The sequence below is a fragment of the Abramis brama genome (genome assembly GCF_963993115.1).
Source record: "Abramis brama genome assembly, chromosome: 8".
In the NCBI taxonomy this organism is placed as follows: domain Eukaryota; kingdom Metazoa; phylum Chordata; class Actinopteri; order Cypriniformes; family Leuciscidae; genus Abramis; species Abramis brama.
This window is the reverse complement of record NC_139970.1, coordinates 19,899,314-19,920,492: the sequence shown is the minus strand read 5'-3', so window position 1 is coordinate 19,920,492 and position 21,179 is coordinate 19,899,314. Positions and strand designations below refer to the sequence as shown.

The 21,179-nt window shown below is 38.9% G+C and overlaps 1 protein-coding gene and 1 long non-coding RNA gene across 3 annotated transcripts; one reads left to right on the top strand and one right to left on the bottom strand.

Annotated features, from left to right (window-relative positions):
* Positions 1 to 8,586: 8,586 nt before the first annotated feature.
* LOC311088888 lies at positions 8,587 to 16,199 on the bottom strand. Its single transcript, XR_014607577.1, has 3 exons — positions 16,131 to 16,199; positions 12,002 to 12,929; positions 8,587 to 8,775 (listed from the first exon to the last, which is right to left on the bottom strand). It is a non-coding gene; the product is annotated as an uncharacterized lncRNA (long non-coding RNA).
* A 1,189-nt stretch (positions 16,200 to 17,388) lies between these two features.
* On the top strand, positions 17,389 to 20,413 carry pou3f3a (POU class 3 homeobox 3a). 2 transcript variants are annotated; one of them, XM_084121172.1, is made up of 2 exons: positions 17,389 to 19,249; positions 19,473 to 20,413. In XM_084121172.1, the coding sequence occupies exons 1-2, from the start codon at positions 18,023 to 18,025 to the stop codon at positions 19,584 to 19,586; spliced, it is 1,341 nt and encodes a 446-aa protein (XP_083977298.1). In that variant the 5' UTR covers positions 17,389 to 18,022; the 3' UTR covers positions 19,587 to 20,413. The 2 variants fall into 2 exon arrangements, with proteins under 2 accessions (XP_083977298.1, XP_083977299.1); XM_084121173.1 differs by having other exon boundaries at positions 17,389 to 19,289; positions 19,473 to 19,914.
* The last annotated feature ends 766 nt before the right edge of the window (positions 20,414 to 21,179 follow it).

Here is a 21,179-nt window from a genome sequence, read left to right as displayed (position 1 = left end):
AGCTGGAGTTTTTGCGAGTGTGTGGGACGGAGCGGTGGCGCAGAGCTCAGGAGAAACATCATTGTTTAGAGGAAGGGGGTGTGAGAAGGGGCACGGGGTCACACACGCATGAAAAGAAGGGGACACTTGTTCGGAGGAGAAAGCTCCACAAGTTGAAAGATCAGGGAAAACAATGCCAAGCCATTAGAAAGAGCCCTGGAAAGCACAATGCAATTACTTCCATTGCTCCTAGTAACCGTGTCTGGGTGGGAAGACACTATTTCACACTTGTAATGCGTTCTGTCGAGATTCACTGCGCCCGCACATTACATTTAACATGCTCATTTGAAGCAGAAATTTACAATAAACAAACGCGAGGACACACGCGCCTTTGCTCGAAGTGAAATTCGCCGAAAGTGTCTTGAAGTCTCTGTGGAGTTGAAATGGAGTAGAAATAATCTAAAAGCACTTGATTTGAACCGAGAGAGTGCTCTCATGCGCTCTGTGTCATGCTGAGTTGTTAAGCTGTACTTTAAAAAGCTCTCTCTCTTTTTCCCTTCTTAGGATTGGGCAAACAGTTTCTTGATTTTCATACTGAGGAGTTTTGATGGAAAATAGAGAGGAAATGACAGTCTCTGTGTGTGTGTGTGTGTGTGTGTGTGTGTGTGTGTATGTGTATGTTTGTGTGTGTGTGTGAGTGTGAGTTGGGGGGATGGGGTAGGCAATCTCTTCAATGCCACGATGAAAGCCCAAAAGAGGTGGCAAAGAAAAACCTCGGGAATGTTCTGGGGTTGCCACGGTGATAGAGAAGGCCCACTCACAGCGTGGCTTTCAGAAGTTTGGAGGCTTTATCAGTGAGACACAGCATTTGGCCTCCGGCCAGCACTCCAGGAGTACACAGGCAAACACACACAAACACACGGTCTCTTGCATACTCAAACCCAAATGCTATGAACGCTGAAATTCACATACTTCGTTTTCCATCAAGCCGATTCCCAGTAACCCCACCATGAATAAGCACTCATGCACCCTGAGTTACTTAACTGTTACCTGAATCAGAATCAGCTTATTTAGTGTCAGGAGGGGCTTAAGGTCAGCTACCATTAACAAAAATTATGGTTTTAAAATACCATGTTTTTTTTTTTTTTCACGGAACACCAAAGTAATACAAAACTAGCATGGATTTACATTGGTCCAGATAAGCAGGTAGTGTCATGGTGCTTACATCTTTCCTCTAGTACTTGCACACTATCGCAAAACCTAGCGAAAAGGATTTTAAGGCATAATAATCATGCTCATAAGGCTTAAAGTTGGCTCCCCTTGCAAAAAGTAAAGTGATATCATATATGTGGTATTCAGTAATCCAAGTTTAAAAGATGTCCAAACAACATTGTAATACCATGGTGCTCTTTTGTTGCATTTTTCTTGTAACTCTTTCAATATATTTATGAAATCCTCTCATACTAGTGCTCTGTTTCAAAGTGAGCTGCCTACTTAAGCTTTTAAGTATTTTAAGGCATCAGGTGTGATAACAACAGGAAAACTGTTCCAAAAATAAAGAATGTTGGTCAAATTTTAATTACGGATGTCATAAAATAAGATTTTCACTAAACAATGCTCATGGCCAAAAGAGAATCTAGAAATATCTATAGAAATTTTGAAAAAAAAACAAACATCATTAACTTAGTTTTAGTTTTGTGTTTTCTCTATTGAATCAACTCAAATGGAGAGGAGAGAGAGTTTGTAACCATAACTGTAGAAAAGCCTACAAGAAGATCCTACTGAGGATCGACACTTCCTGAAAACTGGGGTTTTTAACACCCTATCATTTTAATGCAATCCAAAAAGCTCCCTCTCTGGCAGGGTAACTTTTCAGTGGGCATGATTTGGTGTGGCAGTAGTAGCTTCACACTGTGTCGTCCTCTATTTTTCCTTTAGTTTTATGATGGGGTAAAACCAGCGTTAAGGTGTAATACCACCACCCACTATGCTGGAGTATTAACCAGATAGCTGCAGGTGCTGGATTGTTTACGATATTATCCTATTAACAGTACTAATGCTATATAATTGTTTTATTTTGTAAACATCATGGTTAACATCAGTACCAACTATAGGCATATTACAACACCCTTAATTCTAATATAGCACCTCATATATTCTTTGCAATGAAAGACATAACAGAATGCATTACACTCCGCTCAGTGAATGTAAATCAGAGAGAATGTGAAAACATTGATTATTAATATATTGTTATATAGAATATAGAAAAGTGTTAATGAAATCTAATTGTCACCAGCAGTTGCAGTGAGTAATGAGATGAGCCGGATCTATTCGCAGCAGATTTTATTTTACAAAAACTCAAAACACTCTTGACTATAAAACATGAACAGAATAACCGTGTAAGAATGTGATGAGAACAGACAATGAACTGAAAGAAACCCAGAGCTTAAATACACAAACAAACAAATCAACGAAATGAATGACAGGTGTGCATGATAATTAAATCAAACTGAAAACAAGGAAACAGAACTAAAACACGTGACAAACCCAACCAAAACAGAAAAAATAAAATAATTACGCATAACATTATAACACACATAACGCATCATTGTGCCTTATTAACAACAATAATAATAAACAAATAGTCCAACAGAGTAGGGCAGAAGGTGGCTTAGTTGGGGATGAAGAGCAAGCCCAAGGGAAGTCCGCGGGAGCCAGGGCGGAACAGACAACATAAAGAGCTAGGGAGAGGACGACAGCTGCAGAAGCCAGGGAATTAGTGGTAGGAGGAGCGGGTGTGGAATACCCAGCCGGAACCCTAGGACATAAGCCCACATAGTGGAGTCTAGGAAGGGAGGAGTCATGGTGAAGGCTTGGCAGACGGAACCAGGGGACAACTGATTGAGGCGGAGCTGAGGAACAAATGTGACTGGGTGACATAGAATGTCCTGGAGACCAAGGTGTAACCACTGGGATGAATGGCCGAGGTAAACCCAGGAGGACAGAGGACTGAGGTGGAGCCGGAGGAAAGGCGGAGCCCGACGGAGCCAAAGGGGTGGAGGGTCACAGATGAAGTCCCATAAGTCCATGGCAAAGGCAGTGCAACGACTGACCATGGTGAAGCCGCAGGGACGAGGAAGCCCGGTGGAGCCGTATGGATGACTGTCCCAGGTCGATGGGCTGAGTAGGAGTGATGGGCTCAGAGGTTCTAGGCGGAGCAAACAGGTCAACAGTCCAGGGTCAAGCTGACGAACAATCAGCCCGAGGCGGATACACAATGCACAGAGCAGACAGCGCAGGAGGTGACGAAGGGATGATGAGAGGCAGTGAGGACAGGGCTGAAGGACTGGGCAGTGCAGGCAGGGATTTGACAAACGGCCTTCCTGGGCAATTCTGGATACATAGAGGGTCTAAAAGCGGCTTCCTTGGCCGATATAGAACAGGTAGATTTCTCAGGAACGGCCCTCTTGGCCAGAGCAGAACAGATCTAATTCTCAGGAACAGCTCTCTTGGCCGACTCGGAACAGGGAGAGGGGGTGGGAATGGGTGGCAGGACGGGGACATCAATGACATCAACAACTCTGTGTTAAGTGATGAAATAGGTGCATCCACATCCACCTTAACTGACGGGACAGTGCTCCATTCCATCACCTCATGTTCCACCAATAATCCCTCTGGGACAGACTATGTTGCCAGTTCAAGCACCTGGTCAGACTCGTACAGTTCGGGCTCTGTGGCGATAAATGGCTCTGGCATCGCAGCAGGCTCAAGCTCTGCGTCTGCGGTGGGCTTAGGCTTCAGATCCGTTGTGACGGTGGCGGCAAGTGGCACAAAGTGTGTGGCACTGAAGACTGCATTGCGATCCTCCTCCATCTCACCGATGGTAAAGGGAGACCCACAGTGGAACAGGACCCAGTCCACGAACTCCTGGAAGCTCCCTAGAGGTCTGTCTCCTGCCTGGAGATGGACCACAAGGGAGCTTCCAGGAGTCTATAAACGTCAGATCTATTTTGGTTGGTCTGAAAACGTCAGATCTAATTTGGTTGGTCACCAGTGGTTGCAGCAAGGAATGAGATGAACTGGTTCTATTTGCAGCAGGTATGATTTTATTTAACAAAAACTCAAAACACCTTAGACTAGAAAACATGAACAGAACAACCGTGTAAAAATGCGATGAGAACAGACAATGAACTGAAATAAACACAGAGCTTAAATACACAAACAAACCAATCAACGAAAGAATGACAGGAGTGCATTATAATCAAATCAAAACTATAGAAATGAAGCAAGGAAACAGAACTAAAACACGTGACAAACCTAGCCAAAACAGAAACAAATGCAGATTACCCATAACACTAATCTAACTAAAAATATACTATTTCGATTTTGAAAACATTGATTTATATGTTTTTCGGGCCTCATGTCATTAGCTTAGCAACATACGAATGTCAAACTTACATTAAAGCCACCATGAAATAAAAACTGACAGTATTTATTAGATTTTTTTTAATCTGTGCAGATCATAATTTTTTTTTAAAAATTCATGTGCCCTTTTATCAAACTTCCTTTTGCAGCGACATCTCATCTCTTCTCTTCTCTGATGGCATGTTTTTCGGCTTGAAAGCGGGACAACCTTTTATTCACATGAGATCACAGCAACAGAAAACCACAACCACCCAATCAATTCACGATGGTCAAAATCAAGTTAAAGTATTCGTTCTTGTTCGAGAAGCTGTTTCACATGGATATACAGTATGTCACAAAAGGGAAGAAAAGACTATCGCAACTTTTGATCAAACATTAGCTTAGCAATACGCTAATGTTGAGTCTCCTCTGTGCCGAGCACAATTTGTATGTTGTGCAGAACTGCTACCTAGAGTGTTACAAATCAGTCACTTATGAGTTTCATCTAATTTGGAATGCCCTAAAGGCAGCTGCCTATGAAGGCAGTAGACAGCTTGGTTTTGGAGTTTAATCTTGGTGTTTTTGTTCATGTGATGTTTCTCACCACAGACCACAGCTTAACAATCAGTCATTATGTGGGGTGAAATAACACAGGCGATCTGTTGAGTTTCTCAGTGCCAGTCCCTGAACATCATGGAAGATGGAGATGAGAAGCATGGTGTTGGGTTGAGACATATGGCATCATGAAGACATACACCTTTCTCAGGTGGAGAGACAGTTCTGATCAATCATCTTCATGGACACGGATGCTGCTTCAATCTCAAATTATTCGAGGGTGTGATGGTATGCGTACGTGTTCAGACCTTCTCACCCGTGAACCCCTAAAACTGCTGAACATAGTGATACGCACTGACATTCATAAAAATACACACATTCGGTTTCAATGGATTAGAGGAATAAGACTCAAACAGCTTAAAACCACACACACACACACTCACATAGCTGATTTATATTCATTGCCAGTCACAAACTCACAGCAGGACATTGGCAGAGTGCCTTTGTGCAGTCTGCCATTACGGCTTGGCAATGTGCCAGTATCTATGGGGAGTCAGTGGGTCAAGACGACAGCGATGGGGCAAGAGCAACGGAGTCCCTGTAGAGCCAGGCTGCCCGGCCTCCTCCTCCTCCTCCTCCAGCACAGGGTGACTGCTCTCTGGACTCTGAGCATCTCTATACCCCCTGGAGGCCTGGATCTGCCAGTCCTCTCTACCCTAGAGCTGCCCTCCCTCTGCCAGCCCGGCTTTCCACAGTCCCTGGGCAACACAGGCTACTAGGGCCAGCTGGCTTCTGAGTGCCATGGCAAGGGGTTTTTACTGGTAATTTCTGCGAAACACACACACAGAGTGAGCTGTGCCCTCTAAATGCATGCTGTAAATATGCAATGAAAACACTGACGCACAAAGACGCGCTTTGTGTACTTAAGCTCGGCTGGACATCTTCTGTTGCTCTTACTTATTTTCAGTTACTTTAGATAATTTTGCTTGTGCAAATATTTTAATGTTTGCTTGCGAAGATGTTCGTGTTGTGCATCTACTAGAAAAGATTAACATTCCTACGTAGGATTTCTCGCAGGCGTCGTGATGCCAGATATTCGGTGAGGTTGGCACCTCCTTTTTTTGCAGCATCCAGTGGAACACAGCAGGGATTACTGGAAAACACTTGGCAAGGCATAAATCTGTTTCAGCAGAGATGCTGTGCCATTGCAGCGTGTGAAGACAAGGCAGTGGTGATGTTTAGCACACCAGATGTCCTGCTTTCGAGAACTTTTAAAAACTGTACATCATTTCTGACCAAATGGCAAGCGGTGTGTGCCAAATATCAGCGAATCGGCAGATTCGTTCAGTGAAAACTGGTGTCCTGAAAAGTCCCAGTGTCTTAAACTGTGTTGATTGCATTTGCTGCTGACTATTGGCTAGTTTGCATGGGTTGAAAATAAAATGCTACTTAAGGATAAGCATTTTAATGCAATGACTGCAGGTAAGATTGCTAGTCAGACAGTCTGCACTACAGGAAGAGAGGGAGGGAGATGAAAGAAGATCCTGTGTCCACAGGTTATCAAACTTTAATACACACTAGGAGCAAAGAAGAGAGAGCAGCAGGAGAGTGAGCACAAATGCACTTACACACTAATGAGCATCTATCTATCTATCTATCTATCTATCTATCTATCTATCTATCTATCTATCTATCTATCTATCTATCTATCTATCTATCTATCTATCTATCTATCAAAGGAAAACTTACAGGGGTCTAACAGGCTAAGGGGTTTAAAAGCAGAAATGTATTTTCCTCACCTACATGAATTGTATTTATTTATTTAGTTGTTTATTTATTTGACCTGCTAATGTAGTTTGAAGTGTGCGTCTCAGTTCACTTCCTAGTCCAGTAATAAGTACACTGCTTAGAGAGTCCCATTGTCAGAATTGTTGCAATGCACCAAACCGTTCTCTTCATAGAAATTCCCAGAATGTACTGTAAACAACCAGTGAACATGCACACTATTTTCTCACTTCCCTGAAATTTAGTAAAATTTTCCATTTCCCTTCATGGTATCTAAAACAAAGCTTGTTAATTTTGTTTTAGGCGAGTTAAAGAGTTCTGTAAACTTTGCATAACAAGGTTGGAAATCTGCTGAAATGTGCTGCTCCCTTCTCATATTGATTTTTTTCTTTGACAAACCGACAAGTTTACATTATTTTCAGTGGTAATCAGCAACAGGCCTATAACATGGTCTATAACACAGGTGAGATGTTCTAAAACGGTTGATAATAGTCATATTAATAAACTCTCTTCTCTTTGTCTGTTATCTTTAATCTAATCATATTTTTCCAAGGCTGAAGGCACATATACATTTGGGCTTTGTTGTTGTTGTCCAGAGTGGCCTGTATTCAGTAAGACTATCCACTAAACTCCATCAGTTGTGAAACTGCATTACTCTAGCGAAATTAATCATCTGGAACCTTTAGCATTAGGATGTCGGGAACATTCAGTTTGAGGACAATCAGTGTTAGAACAACAAGAATCAGCAGCCGCTACAAGGGCCATCTGTATATAGAGAGAAACACTAGAAACACTAATATTTAGAGCAAAACACTTCCTTTTTTACAATTGAACAAACAAATGCATTAATGTTGTTAATGAATGCATAACATAATATTTGTCTTACATCTTTAAGGTGATAACAATAAAGTGATATTGATTTTTTATTATAATTTCTATAGTTAACAGTAAATTGAAATCATGATACAGACTTGAAATTCTTCTGTCTGAAATATAATAGTAATCAAATGTGAATAGGGTGACAGTATATGTGCAATTGACAAATCCACATGAATACAGTATTTGTAATATTGTCTAGTAGCCTATGTCTATATATATATATATATATATATATATATATATATATATATATATATATATATATAAATATATATATAAATATATATACACACACACACACACACACACACACACATCACACTATCATTTCCCATTTATTTAGTAGACATACTAGATATAAAGGAAACACATAACACTCTTATCTATGTGTGGTAACTATGTGTGACTGACCATATAAACAGAGCTATTTTTGTTAGTTTGTATGATTTTAGTGTAGGGTATATGTGTACGTTCCCCTACTGAGGTGTGTGTGTGTGTCCTGGTAAATCCTACATTATGGGGTTATTATCCCCACAAAGACGGCAATATCCAAAGTCCTTGTCCTCGTGGGGACAATTGTTGGTCCACATGAGGAAAACAGCATAAATCATCCTGAGTGATGTTTTTTGAAAATGTAAAAATGCAGAAAGTTTTGTGTGATGGGTAGGTTTAGGGGTAGGGTTAGTGTAAGGGGATATAATATACAGTTTGTCCAGTATAAAAATCATTATGTCTATGGAAAATCCCTATAAAACATGGAAACCAGGTGTGTGTGTGTGCAAGCATGTGTGTGTGTGTGTGTGTGTGTGTATGTTTGTTTCTGTGTGATGTTGGTGCTTTTATGAAGCGGTGTTTGAGCAGTGACAGCCTGTTGCGCACGACAAACTGTGGAAGCTCTTGTGAGAAAGAGATAAGGGATGTGAAGAAAGACCAGAAAAGTGAGGGGAGGGGAATAAACCACAGAACAGAAAGAGTTTGCTAGAGAAAAAGAAGGAAAGCTTTATTTCAACAACTTTTAGTTCAGCTTTACAACTGCAGTTGATCTTCAGAGAAGTTTTGTTGCTCTGTCTGAGACGGGTTGATTGGGAATCTGCCTCCACACATTCACAGAATTGACATTCCCGGGAGTTATGAGTGGAAGGGGGTAAAAGAGATGCTTCATTGTCCTAAAACCTCATAAAGGATAAAAAAAGCAATGAGCTGCTACAGTTTCAAGCATATTTACAGAGAAATGTTGGGGTTTGTGATGAAACATTGTCAATGTAAACAATTTTTTACATTCATGCATTTGGCAGATCCTATTATCCAAAGCAACTTACTCAAGGTAATATTGATCTTCTATTGAGGTGGACAAATGTGTAACTCTGTTACATCACATCACATCATTACAAAAAAGAAGAAAAAAGAAAACACTTAATATAAGTATATATATATATAAAAAAAGACACATTACGATGTTCTCTAAAACATGCTATCATTGGATAACTTATGAAGTGTCATTTAAGCATTCATTTCAGTATTACAGTATGCAAAGGTAAAATACCAGTCAAATGTATTTTTTCTTCAAAAATATGAAATTCAAAAACAAATTGAAGATTTTTCACCAAATAAATAAATAATTATATATACACATAGGAGCATCTATCTATCTATCTATCTATCTATCTATCTATCTATCTATCTATCTATCTATCTATCTATCTATCTATCTATCTATCTATCTATCTATCTATCTATCAAAGGAAAACTTACAGGGGTCTAACAGGCTAAGGGGTTTAAAAGCAGAAATGTATTTTCCTCAGCTACATGAATTGTATTTATTTATTTAGTTTTTTATTTATTTGACCTGCTAATGTAGTTTGAAGTGTGCGTCTCAGTTCACTTCCTAGTCCAGTAATAAGTACACTGCTTAGAGAGTCCCATTGTCAGAATTGTTGCACTGCACCAAACCGTTCTCTTCATAGAAATTCCCAGAATGTACTGTAAACAACCAGTGAACATGCACATTATTTCCTCACTTCCCTGAAATTTAGTAAAATTTTCCATCTCCCTTCATGGTATCTTAAACGAAGCTTGTTAATTTTGTTTTAAGCGAGTTAAAGAGTTCTGTAAACTTTGCATAACAAGGTTGGAAATCTCATTCAATCACATGTAATAATCAAATGTGTGCTGCTCCCTTCACAGATTGATTTTTTTTTCTTCTTTTTTTTTTTTTTTGACAAACCGACAAGTTTACATTATTTTCAGTGGTAATCAGCAACAGGCCTATAAAATGGTCTATAACACAGGTGAGATGTTCTAAAACGGTTGATAATAGTAAGAAACATATTAATAAACTCTCTTCTCTTTGTCTGTTATCTTTTTAATCTAATCATATTTTTCCAAGGCTGAAGGCACATATATATTTGGGTTTTGTTGTTGTTGTCCAGAGTGGCCTGTATTCAGTAAAACTATCCACTAAACTCCATCAGTTGTGAAACTCATCTGGAATTAATCATCTGGAACCTTTAGCATTAGGATGTAATGCCTAGTACAATATGATATATACAATATATCAATACAATATATTATATTATATATGTATTTCATATATATATATATATATATATATATATATATATATACACATACACTGTATGTATGTGCATGTATATAGCCTATAATACATATTCATTTAATAGATGAATTTATACAAAGGCACAAATTATATTTGTCTATAGTAAAATCATTTTAAGCATTCGAGCATAGTCAAACATACAAGTGCTTAAACTTTTAACTCAAACTACGTAGCTGCCAACTTGAATGAAGAGTTAGTAGATTTTTGATCATAGTTTTAAGTCAAGCTTTTTACAAAACATTTTTCAAGTAAAAAAAAAAAGTGCTTCTTGTGGTAAAATCCAATTTAACGTTTCATTCTGACTAAATCAACCTGACATATTAGGTTAAACCAACTAAAGTAATTTTCATCACTCTTTGAAGAGAAGGTTCTCTACAGAACCCAAAGAATCTTGACTCAATTTTAAATAACATATGCCAAACAGGTTCCATATAAGGAGAAATGTCTTAAATGATTGCATAATACTTTCATGTTTAATGGGTTTTCCCCCCAGTTTTTTTCTAGAGATAAAGTATGTGTATGAGCTGTTTAATTTTAAATTTGATCAAAATAGAAAATGAATTAAAACTAAATTAATTCATTAATACTAAATCCCAAGATATATAAAGCGCCTGACAAAACCCTTATTTATTCTCTACAGAACCTTTTCTTCCAAGAGATCAAGTAAAACGAGATCGTTGATTGTTCTAACATTGCAACATTTTGCAGCAAGTTAATGTGCTTTTATAATCTGTGTTAAGCTTACATACGTTCCTTATTTTGTCTCTTTCCCCAGTGTTCCCCCATCATCCTTCTCCCCTCAAGTCTGCTGAGGAAAACCGATTCTCAGATCTTGACACAGGATACATTACATCCCTCTTATCGATGATGAAGGACAAAATTCTGTCCTCTTCTTTAGTCTTTTAGGCATTTGTTCCAAGTGTCCTAATGTTGTGATCACAAAGCACCTTCTCCCTTCCAAAGCTATAAAAGGTCACAGTTGAGGCACATGAACTCACACACACCACATCCAGCAGTAACAGTGGGAGATCAGGAGTGTATCAGGAGTTAATGGACTGTGCGTTAGTCAAACAGCACCTTACTATTCTAAGAATGCTATTGTCAAAACAGTCAATGTGTTTGAAGGGATAAACTCCTTTATGCGCATTAATCATGCAGGCACAGCAAAGCTACGATTTGGCACAAATTACCCTCAGGATATAGTCACTTGAATTAAGTTAAATCTTACTGCATTGTTGAAGGTTTTACAGGTTCTGCTTTTATCCCACACAAATAAACATCTGATAGGGTTTGAGTCATCCATGCGTGAAATAAATAAATAAAATAACGCCGTTTGGTTTTGAAAGTATTGCTTTATTCTTACACAATAAATATTCTTGATTGTTATGGATATGAATTTATACCATACTGCCTCCGGCTATTTATATTAGACAGATGTAGAGACTCATTATGAAGTCAGACAATTCTGTAAGAGTGAAAGCTTGGCGTCTCTCAATACTGCGAAGACGCACAAAGGTGTGTCAGCCGATATATCTATATTTTAGAACAAAAGGAGATGTATTCCTCTCCTCTCTTTCGTTTGTGTGCGAGTGTGTGTGTGTGTGTGAGAGAGAGAGAGAGAGAGAGAGAGAGTGAAGATGAGAATCATCATCTGGCTTTGACTGGCATAATTGGCTCTTTTCTTCCCCGGCGCTACTTAGCGCTGATAGCCCAATTTAGCCGCCACATGCTAAAGACACTTTCAGAGTGTAATCAGAATTAAAGAGAATGGGTTTTACTCACTTTAAAGGCCCTCTGTGGGCTGAAACATTGATGGGTCCCTTTAGTTGTCAGAAGAGATGGGCGACACATACGGTTGGCGGGGTCTGGGGATGATAACACGCCTGTGGTGTCCTCAGGTAACATGTGAAGATACTTCTCTGAGAATGACCCCTTTCCAAAAGACAGGCCTACGTAATGCGTCTGCTCTACTGTAATAATGCCGGCGATCTGTAAATTGGTCTCGAGATACCATCAAAAGACTATTTAAGACTATCTTAGAGTAAAGATATCCATGGTTAGGTGACAAAAGAACGCGTGGATTGCACTTCGTCTAGCGGCGCATGCTGATGCATTTTTCCCATTACGGATGATGGCTTGTGACTATATAGGAAATGGACAGTAGCTTTGAGATTATCTCTCATTTCCTTTCAGTCAGCCTGTCTGTGTTCTTTTTCACGTCTTTTATTCTCTCGTTCTCCCTCTCCTTCTTTCTTGTATGCATAGTGGATAGAGTTTTCTCGCTGCAGGCTATTTCTTTTGCTAAGCTGAGTAAAATGCAAATGCCGCTCACGAGAAATAAAGGAGGAGAGGACAATTCTGTGATTTTTGCTCCAGCTGCTTTGAGCTTTACTGACAGAAAACCTTGAATGGCACCTTTGCAAGAGCCCTTCAGAGGTGTTGTAGTGTTCTTTCTAGAAGGAAATTATTAAAATCTCTCAATGAGTCTTTTGTCTTGTCGATATGTGGTCAATAATGTAAACATCTGTCCAAAACTACAGTGTTTTCTGTACATTGCTAGGATACCTAGCCTACCTAGCTGAGATGCCGCGCTCACAAGAGAGAAGAGGACAGGAGGAAAGATAATCCTAGCCATCCCGCCCCTATAAAGGAGCTTTCACTGAAAGAAGGCCTTGTGTGTCTTGTGTTTATCAGAGGGACTTGCTCTTACCTGCAGGGGGAAAAGAGATTTGAATTGCAGTCACTTGCAGAAGAAAGCACAGCCAGCACATTTGAAACTTTCCTCAGACTGAACGTAGAGCTGGAAACGTTAATGACATCGCTGTGATGTCATTTAAATAAGGCAGTGAGGAATCTGAAATGGTTTAGCATTCCTAATCACGCAACTCAACAAACTCGAAGCGGCAAATTCACTAGTGCAGAGCACAACATAAGGGAGAAGTTTTTAGTTGCTGTTTTCAAGGGAGACATGAGGCTGGTTAGCGATGCCATCAAATGCCTTGTTTTAGCGAGGAAGCCCATTTATAGCAGCTTATTCAGTAGTGAATGTCAATAGGTGTAAATATTTCCCGTGTATTCTCTTACAAGAAATCACTCAAAAATATGTATGGAAAATAACGGCCGGGCCGCTGAGTTAGGACTCTGTGATGTGATTCAATTTCACTAGGATTTACTGTGATCCATGTGTGGATTCCCTTGGGAAATATGTGCTTTGATTAATGTAATACAGGGACTGGGGAAAATAGGTGTGTGTGTGTGTGTGCTTATAAATCATATAAGTGATGTTTTTTGAAAATGTAAAACTGCAGAAAGTTTTCTGTGATTGGTAGGTTTAGAGGTAGGCAGGGCCAGATTTATGCATGGGGGATAATATATATATATATATCTATCTATATATATATATATATATATATATATATATATATATATATATATATATATATATATATATAATGTATGTATGTATGTATGTATGTATGTATATATATATATATATATATATATATATATATATATATATATATAATGTATGTATGTATGTATGTATATATATATATATATATATATATATATATATATGTATACACACACATATACATACACATACATATACATATATATATATATATATATATATATATATATATATATATATATTATTATTATTATTATTATTATTATTTCACTCTATTGGAAAAACAATGTAAGATTACTAAATTAACACATTTTTAAATATTGGGCAGTCAAACCTCATTACTCCATAACAATGCCTCTATCCTGAATATAAGTACGCCATGCAGTTTGGACCGTCTCTGCTTGTTTGCAATGCAAGGGTATATAAAGAACTGGTTGTTTGAATAAGTGCAGCATTTTCTTTACTCAGGAATCTCTCTCTATATATAAAGGCTAATGTTTTATGTATTTGAGGAGCGGAGAAGACTGTTTATAAGACAGTCATAGCTATAACTTTCTTAAATAGCCTTTGCAAAGCTCTTATAACATGAGATTTTGGACAAATTACAGAAAAACTGAGCACCCACATATCAACAATACATTTTATAACCTGAAAATTGATGGACACGAAATGCACTTACTGGCTTAGCCGTTCTAATGGCGTTCTAATCTGAGTTTTGAGTAAAGCCAAATACAAAGCCACAATAGGCTATCATATTTGACAACACAGTGTTTAATTGTTTAAAAAAATAGTGGTTGATTTTTCCCCATTTCCTGAAAAGCGGTTTTCGACATTTGAGGTTTCCGACTGAAAGCTACGGTTTATGGTTTTGTACAAGCTACCGTGGGTTATTAATCAAATAGGTTGGCCTTCATTATTCATATATTTCTTTAAACAATAATCCTGCATCAAGTTTCAGAAACTATAGGAATGCAGTCTACAAAGTTACCTTATAACTTTAGATATCCCGTCAGTTCAACTTTGCTTTATAATTTCTTAAGAGTTACCATTAGGTCCCTTACACTTTTCTTACTTGGTGACAGATTTTTCATGTTTTTGTATGCTAAAACAGCATATAACAGCAGGCATAGTGTACCTACTATAATCCATGCTTATCATCATACCAAATTACAAATATACAATTTTTGTGGGAGAAAATATGTTTGCAGGCTATGTGTGTCAATGACAAATAAAGTTAGAGAGGATAAAAATGACAAATGCAACTGCAAAGTTCTTTAACTTTAACTTATTTGAAATGTACAACTTTTCTAAAAATAAATAAATAAATAAATAAAAATGTCAAATGGCATAACCATCAAGTAAAAGTATTAAATAAATAATTGTAAAAATTACTTGAGGCGTTTTTTTGTTTTTTTTTGTATATTAAATATTAAGAGGTGTTCTTGTTACTCCTTTGACCTAATGTGAATTTTTATAAAAAGATAATAATATGCGATTTATTTGAAATGGTTAAATACCAACAGGCGGTGTAAAGGCGTCTACTATTTCATGGCTTCTTGCATGCAAAACAGGACATTGACCCCAAGTAATACAACCTTTCTACAGGCGTCAATTAGTGCGCAGAATGAAGGCGTAACAAGAAATAAAGTATCTAAATTTACAAATGGCACACTGGGCCATTGTTGAGCATGACTTAGGACAGTGATTGATGGAGAATATGTGTACCAATGCCAGCTGATATACTACATATTTCCCGTTATAAACTTATTGCATGACCTGTTACAGGGAGGGTCATGTTTGTCTTTGCAAATTAATTCAAAATGCTGTTCCGGCAAATATCTCACTGACACTTCACATTGCTTTTTGATTGATCAACCCTATTTTAACGTTTTAAGAAACTGATTTCATACAAGCGATAGGAACAAACAAGCAATTGTAATAACAACTCATAAACTAAATAATCTTTTGTTTAAAGACTTTTAGATGCATTTGACTGTGCTGCTCGTAAGAAACTGTTTTAAAACACTGCCTTATTTGTTTTCAAATTGCAGATTTGCAAAAAAAAAAAAAAAAAAAAAACTCGATTAACTACATTTTAATAACTAATTCGTCATATCTTTGGAACCTAAAATACATAATAAGCCTACGATATAAAGTCTTAAAAGTCTTTGCTTAAGAAGCTTAATGAAATTGTCAAGGAGTTGATGTCATTAAACTCCCTGCATCCCTGCTATGATGCATTTGGCGCCTTTATTGGCCCTCGCAATTCCGCATTTATTTTTATATAAATAATGTGATTGTTTTTAGATTCTTTAGGCTATCAAAGTCAGCGCAAGGCCCTCACTGAAGAACAAGATCCACAAAGATATGCATTTTACTGCCGAATTTTACAAACGTGCAATACAACACGGCTCTTAAATTCAATATAGGCTACAAATTAAAACAAAACATTCAGGCAGAGAGAGTGAGAAAGAGAGGGAGAGGTAGATTTCTTACCGCAGGAATGAATCCAGCGCAGCTCCCTCTCTCTCTTCCTCCGTCTCGAGTGAATCCCGCTCTCCTCCGCTCCGCTATTATTTTCACTTAAACATATGAAAATTTATGCAAATGAAAATCAGCACTAACTGTTCATCGCTCGCAGTGCACGAGAGTCGCTATCATCGACCCTTTTCAATAGGTTAGCCCATATAGGCAGGCTATACCAGGGGTGGATCAATCCACAAATAAACAAACAACAATAAATCACCACCCAGGGATTAATACGGCGTGTTTTTTGTATTCACCTGATGTTTTTTTTTTTTTTTTCTGGAAAGGACTAATATACATTTCTTCAAGTAGGATGTAGCCTACCAAAGTTACCAGTGAAACAAATAAAACAATATGAGATATTTGGTGTTTATTAGCTATGCGATTGTGTTTATTTGTGCTTTGTTTTTATATTTTTATATTTTATTTATTTTACCTCATTAAGCTAGTCATAGATGTTACTAAACTGAATAAATACATCAGTTTAAAAGTTTACAGTGCTGGTGCTTGAAACGGCTCTAGACTATTCTAAGAATAAATCTGAATAGGCTAATGCTTTCCGTGAAGTTGTCAGTCACATAGGCCTACATTTTTCGGATACAAATCTAATCTATGCTCACTTCATTTGAACCCCTAAGCCAATGCTGAAATGCGTAATGTTTTTTATCTGCCTGTTATTTGCTTTGCTTTATCTGTATCCCATCTATTGTGATTTCCATGTTTGTTTGTTACTTGCCCATTGGTAAAAAATCAGACACAATTAGACTAAAATTTATTATCATCATCAGTTTCATTTCAACATTTAAATGCCTGTTGCGGACAAAAGACCGACATCAGTAAAATAAAACAAACGCTGAAGCGAATTCAAGCCAAACAGTTTCCTCTGCAAAAAAAGAAGAAAAAAAAGAAAAGCAAAACAAAACATCTAAAGCATCGTTAACCGAAGCCAATAATGCCGTACACTGCAATAGAATTATATAAACTAAGCTTCCTGTTCAGAGAGAAGGTCTAGTCACTTTTATTCGTATGTTGACATATCCAAATTAGACATAGCAAATTGCAACGCCTTAACGTGATTTCTAAGCTGTTCCCTAAGATCTGTCACTCTCCCGAAGGATATCCAATGAGCATCAATCTCGCAGAAACTTCCTCGCGGTAATTGGGTGAAGGATGTGGATGGTGTGCGCACGCGGGGGCTGAACGTAAACATTCGCGTGCACTCGCGCTCAGAGAAAGGAACGGAGCGAGCGAGGACAGTGAAAGTCTCCCTCGCGCGTGTATTTGATAGAGTTGTGTTCAGTGGAATGTATTGAAGATTAACGTCAGATGGACTCTGTGAAAGGAAGAAATATGAGTAGCAAGACTCTGTAAGAAAGGACTGAGGACCAGAGAGAAGTTTACAAACGAGCGTCTTCTGATAAGCCTCCACATAAAAGTCAAGAGAGCGCGCGATGAAGTTCGGTGTGGGATTTTTGTAATCGTCACGTGAAGTTGATGTGAAGAAGAAGAAGAAGAAGAAGAAGAAGAAGCAACACTTTTTTGTTCTCATAACTGACCTTTAAGACAATGAAATTAACAATGGAATTCAATTGTAAAAGCAACTTCCATGCATAATGTGGATTTCTACGCTGAAGGTATTTCTTTCTCCTTTTGCTTACGATAAAAGGAGGTTTTGACGGATATATTTTTTGCCATTTTTTGCTGTGTTGTCGGTGGACCAAATCAAAATACCAAGCATATTTTTTCCAGCTTGAATAATTCATGAAATAGTGCGTGCCTTTGAGGCTTGGAAGAAAAAAAAAGTTACGACAATACGGGGAGGGGGGAATAATAAGTAGAGTTGTTCAAAGTGGTGAGGGGGGATGGCCACAGCGGCTTCCAATCCTTACCTGGCCAGCAATAGCATTCTCTCATCAGCCTCGATCGTGCACTCGGAGTCCGGAGGTGGTGGCATGCAGCCGGGAAGTGGTGTCGTAACATCGGTGTCGGGAGGGTACAGAGGAGACCCCGCGGTCAAGATGGTGCAGAGCGACTTCATGCAAGGAGCCATGTCGGCCAGTAACGGGGGGCACATGCTGAGCCATGCCCATCAGTGGGTTACCTCACTGCCCCATGCCGCTGCCGCAGCAGCCGCCGCCGCAGCCGCCGCAGCGGCAGAAGCGGGCTCACCTTGGTCCTCCAGTCCAGTTGGCATGGCCGGAAGCCCACAGCAACAAGACGTGAAGAGCAGTTCAAACAGGGAAGACCTGCACTCGGGCACCGCGTTGCACCACAGACCCTCGCATTTAGGGGCTCACCAGTCGCACCAAAGCGCATGGGGTGGCACCACAGCCTCCCACATCCCCACCATCACCGGAGGACAGCAGCAGTCCCAGCAGTCTCTCATTTATTCCCAGCCCGGTGGTTTCACAGTCAACGGGATGTTGAACCCTCCTGGGAGTTTAGTCCACCCGGGGCTGATGCGAGGAGACTCTCCAGAAATGGATCACCATCACCACCATCATCATCAACAGCAGCACCCTCTTCACCACCACCACCAGCACCACCACGCCGGAGTGAACAGCCACGATTCGCACTCAGACGAGGACACGCCGACCTCCGACGACCTGGAGCAGTTTGCCAAACAGTTTAAGCAGCGTCGGATCAAACTGGGTTTTACTCAAGCCGACGTCGGGTTAGCCCTGGGAACTCTTTACGGAAATGTTTTCTCTCAGACCACCATTTGCCGGTTCGAGGCTCTCCAGCTGAGCTTTAAAAACATGTGCAAACTCAAGCCGCTGCTGAACAAGTGGCTGGAAGAGGCCGACTCGACCACCGGTAGTCCCACCAGCATCGATAAAATAGCAGCTCAAGGCAGGAAGCGAAAGAAGCGCACCTCCATCGAGGTGAGCGTGAAGGGAGCCTTGGAAAGCCATTTCCTGAAATGCCCAAAACCGGCAGCGCAGGAGATTACCTCTCTGGCGGACAACCTCCAGCTGGAAAAGGAGGTGGTTCGGGTCTGGTTCTGCAACCGAAGGCAGAAGGAGAAGAGGATGACACCGCCCGGGGTTCCTCAGACGCCCGAGGACGTGTACAGCCATGCCGGCAACGTGAGTGCAGACACACCGCCTCCGTCCATGGACTGCAAACGTATGTTCACTGAGACGTAGAACAAATCATTTTTATGTACAGTTCAAGTCAGCAAGATATCACAAATATTCTATGTATATTACGAGATAACCCAAAACTGAAATCTTTAAAAGCTTTTCGTTTTTAAAAAAAAAAATCCTCCAATGTCCCTAACGTTAAATGACTGTTTGCTCTGTGTTTCAGGGGAGTTTTGTGGTAGATTACTTAAAAGGTGCAAGTTTGAAAGATGAACCAGACAGCAACCACAACAACGTGACAACCACGAGCTCCTATGGCCAGGAGATTCTGGTGCACTGACACCGAAATCATAACCAGCCCAAAGCCAACACAGACTTTATGGATTGAAATCACAAAAGAACTCCCAAGGACATGGATCAATGCAGACGAACATTAAATATTAAACAGTGGAAGAATTTACCCCAGGACACGTATCAATTTTACGCACAGGAATTATATTACTCATTTTAACAAAACGGAATTGTCTTGTCTACTCTCTTGGAGCATTATGTGCAACAAACTACACCTTTTATAATTCATAGTATTTTTGTGGACTACACTTCTGTGAATAGCTTTTACACAGAGAAAACTCTTAAGAAAAAAAAAAAAAAAAAAAAAAGATTGATTACTCTCAAGCTGCACTTATTTTCCAATTTCAGCCGACCCCTTGTTAAACACTTTTTGTTGTTGTTTGGCTGAATCATCGTGGATATTGCCCTCTCTTCACTGCTTTTTCCCAGGCAGAATTTTTTTGGTGGGGTTTTGATAACAAGTGTGTGTAAATTTGGCAATATGAAAAATTAATGTGTTGGTTTAAATGATTTGCTTTATATTTTTCACTAAATCAATTTCAAATATTTTCAGGAGCAATTACAGATTTGTTGCGCGCTGTGATGACTTTCAACCTAGTAGCATCTCTTGTAGGCCTTCCCCCCTGCCATTTTAAATATTGATTATATTTTATACTGTTAGTATTACACTTGTTATTATATACAGATATTGTACACAAACGCATTGACGAAGCTGAAACAAACCGTTGTCAAACCGTTTCCCCCGTGGTTGTTATTTAAGTTCAGTACTGACTCAGCGAGAAGTGATTGAGAACAATAAATCTGATATAGCTTTCAGATGCATCGGTGCAACTTTCTTTCTTTCTTTCTTTCTTTCTTTCTTTCTTTCTTTCTTTCTTTCTTTCTTTCTTTCTTTCTCAATTTGCTTAAATATTAAAACTAAATTCTAAATGAAAACTCATTTCTGATATTTGTTTGATTTGCTTTACTGAGATCTTTTTCTGAAATGTATACAAAGGGAATTTTGAAGAGTTTCTCAATATCCTGACCCTTGGCCTAAAAATGGGAGTCGAAGAGCTTCCAAAATGTTTTCACTTCGCAGTGTCATATTGTTGTCTTATTTTCCTTTCTGTTAGCCTGTTTTTTTTTAATGTAGGCTACTCTAGCCTATATGTTTTTTAAAAGAAACAATCATAACATGTAATTGTCTATTCATATCTATATATTAACGGCGTTTATGTAAAGATAAGCTTCACGTCATCGTTCCAAAAATCAAATAATGTAATACATTTTATATTTGATTATAAAACTTTTTTTCCCCCGTCAATGACTTACAGATTTTCTGAGACTCCAAATAGGCTAGTAGCCTATTTTCGTAATTTACCCATAGGCTATTATGCATTAGCTGACACCCACTATGCTGATTTAGATTATTTTCTTCTCAACTGAATATAAATTATCAAAACATTCAGAGGCCTTATTGGTTCTAAAAACACTGAAATGTCATAAATCATATTATAAATCATGATAGCATCAAAGTGACATGGAAATGTGTTACAGTATTCAGAATACGCTTCATCTCTCGTCCTCATTAAATCAGGGT

Coding starts and splice junctions, on each gene's coding strand:
- pou3f3a (XM_084121172.1), top strand. CDS start 18,023: ATGGCCACAGCGGCTTCCAATCCTTACCTGGCCAGCAATAGCATTCTC. Junction 19,250..19,472: donor TGTACAGCCATGCCGGCAAC/GTGAGTGCAGAC, acceptor TCTGTGTTTCAG/GGGAGTTTTGTGGTAGATTA.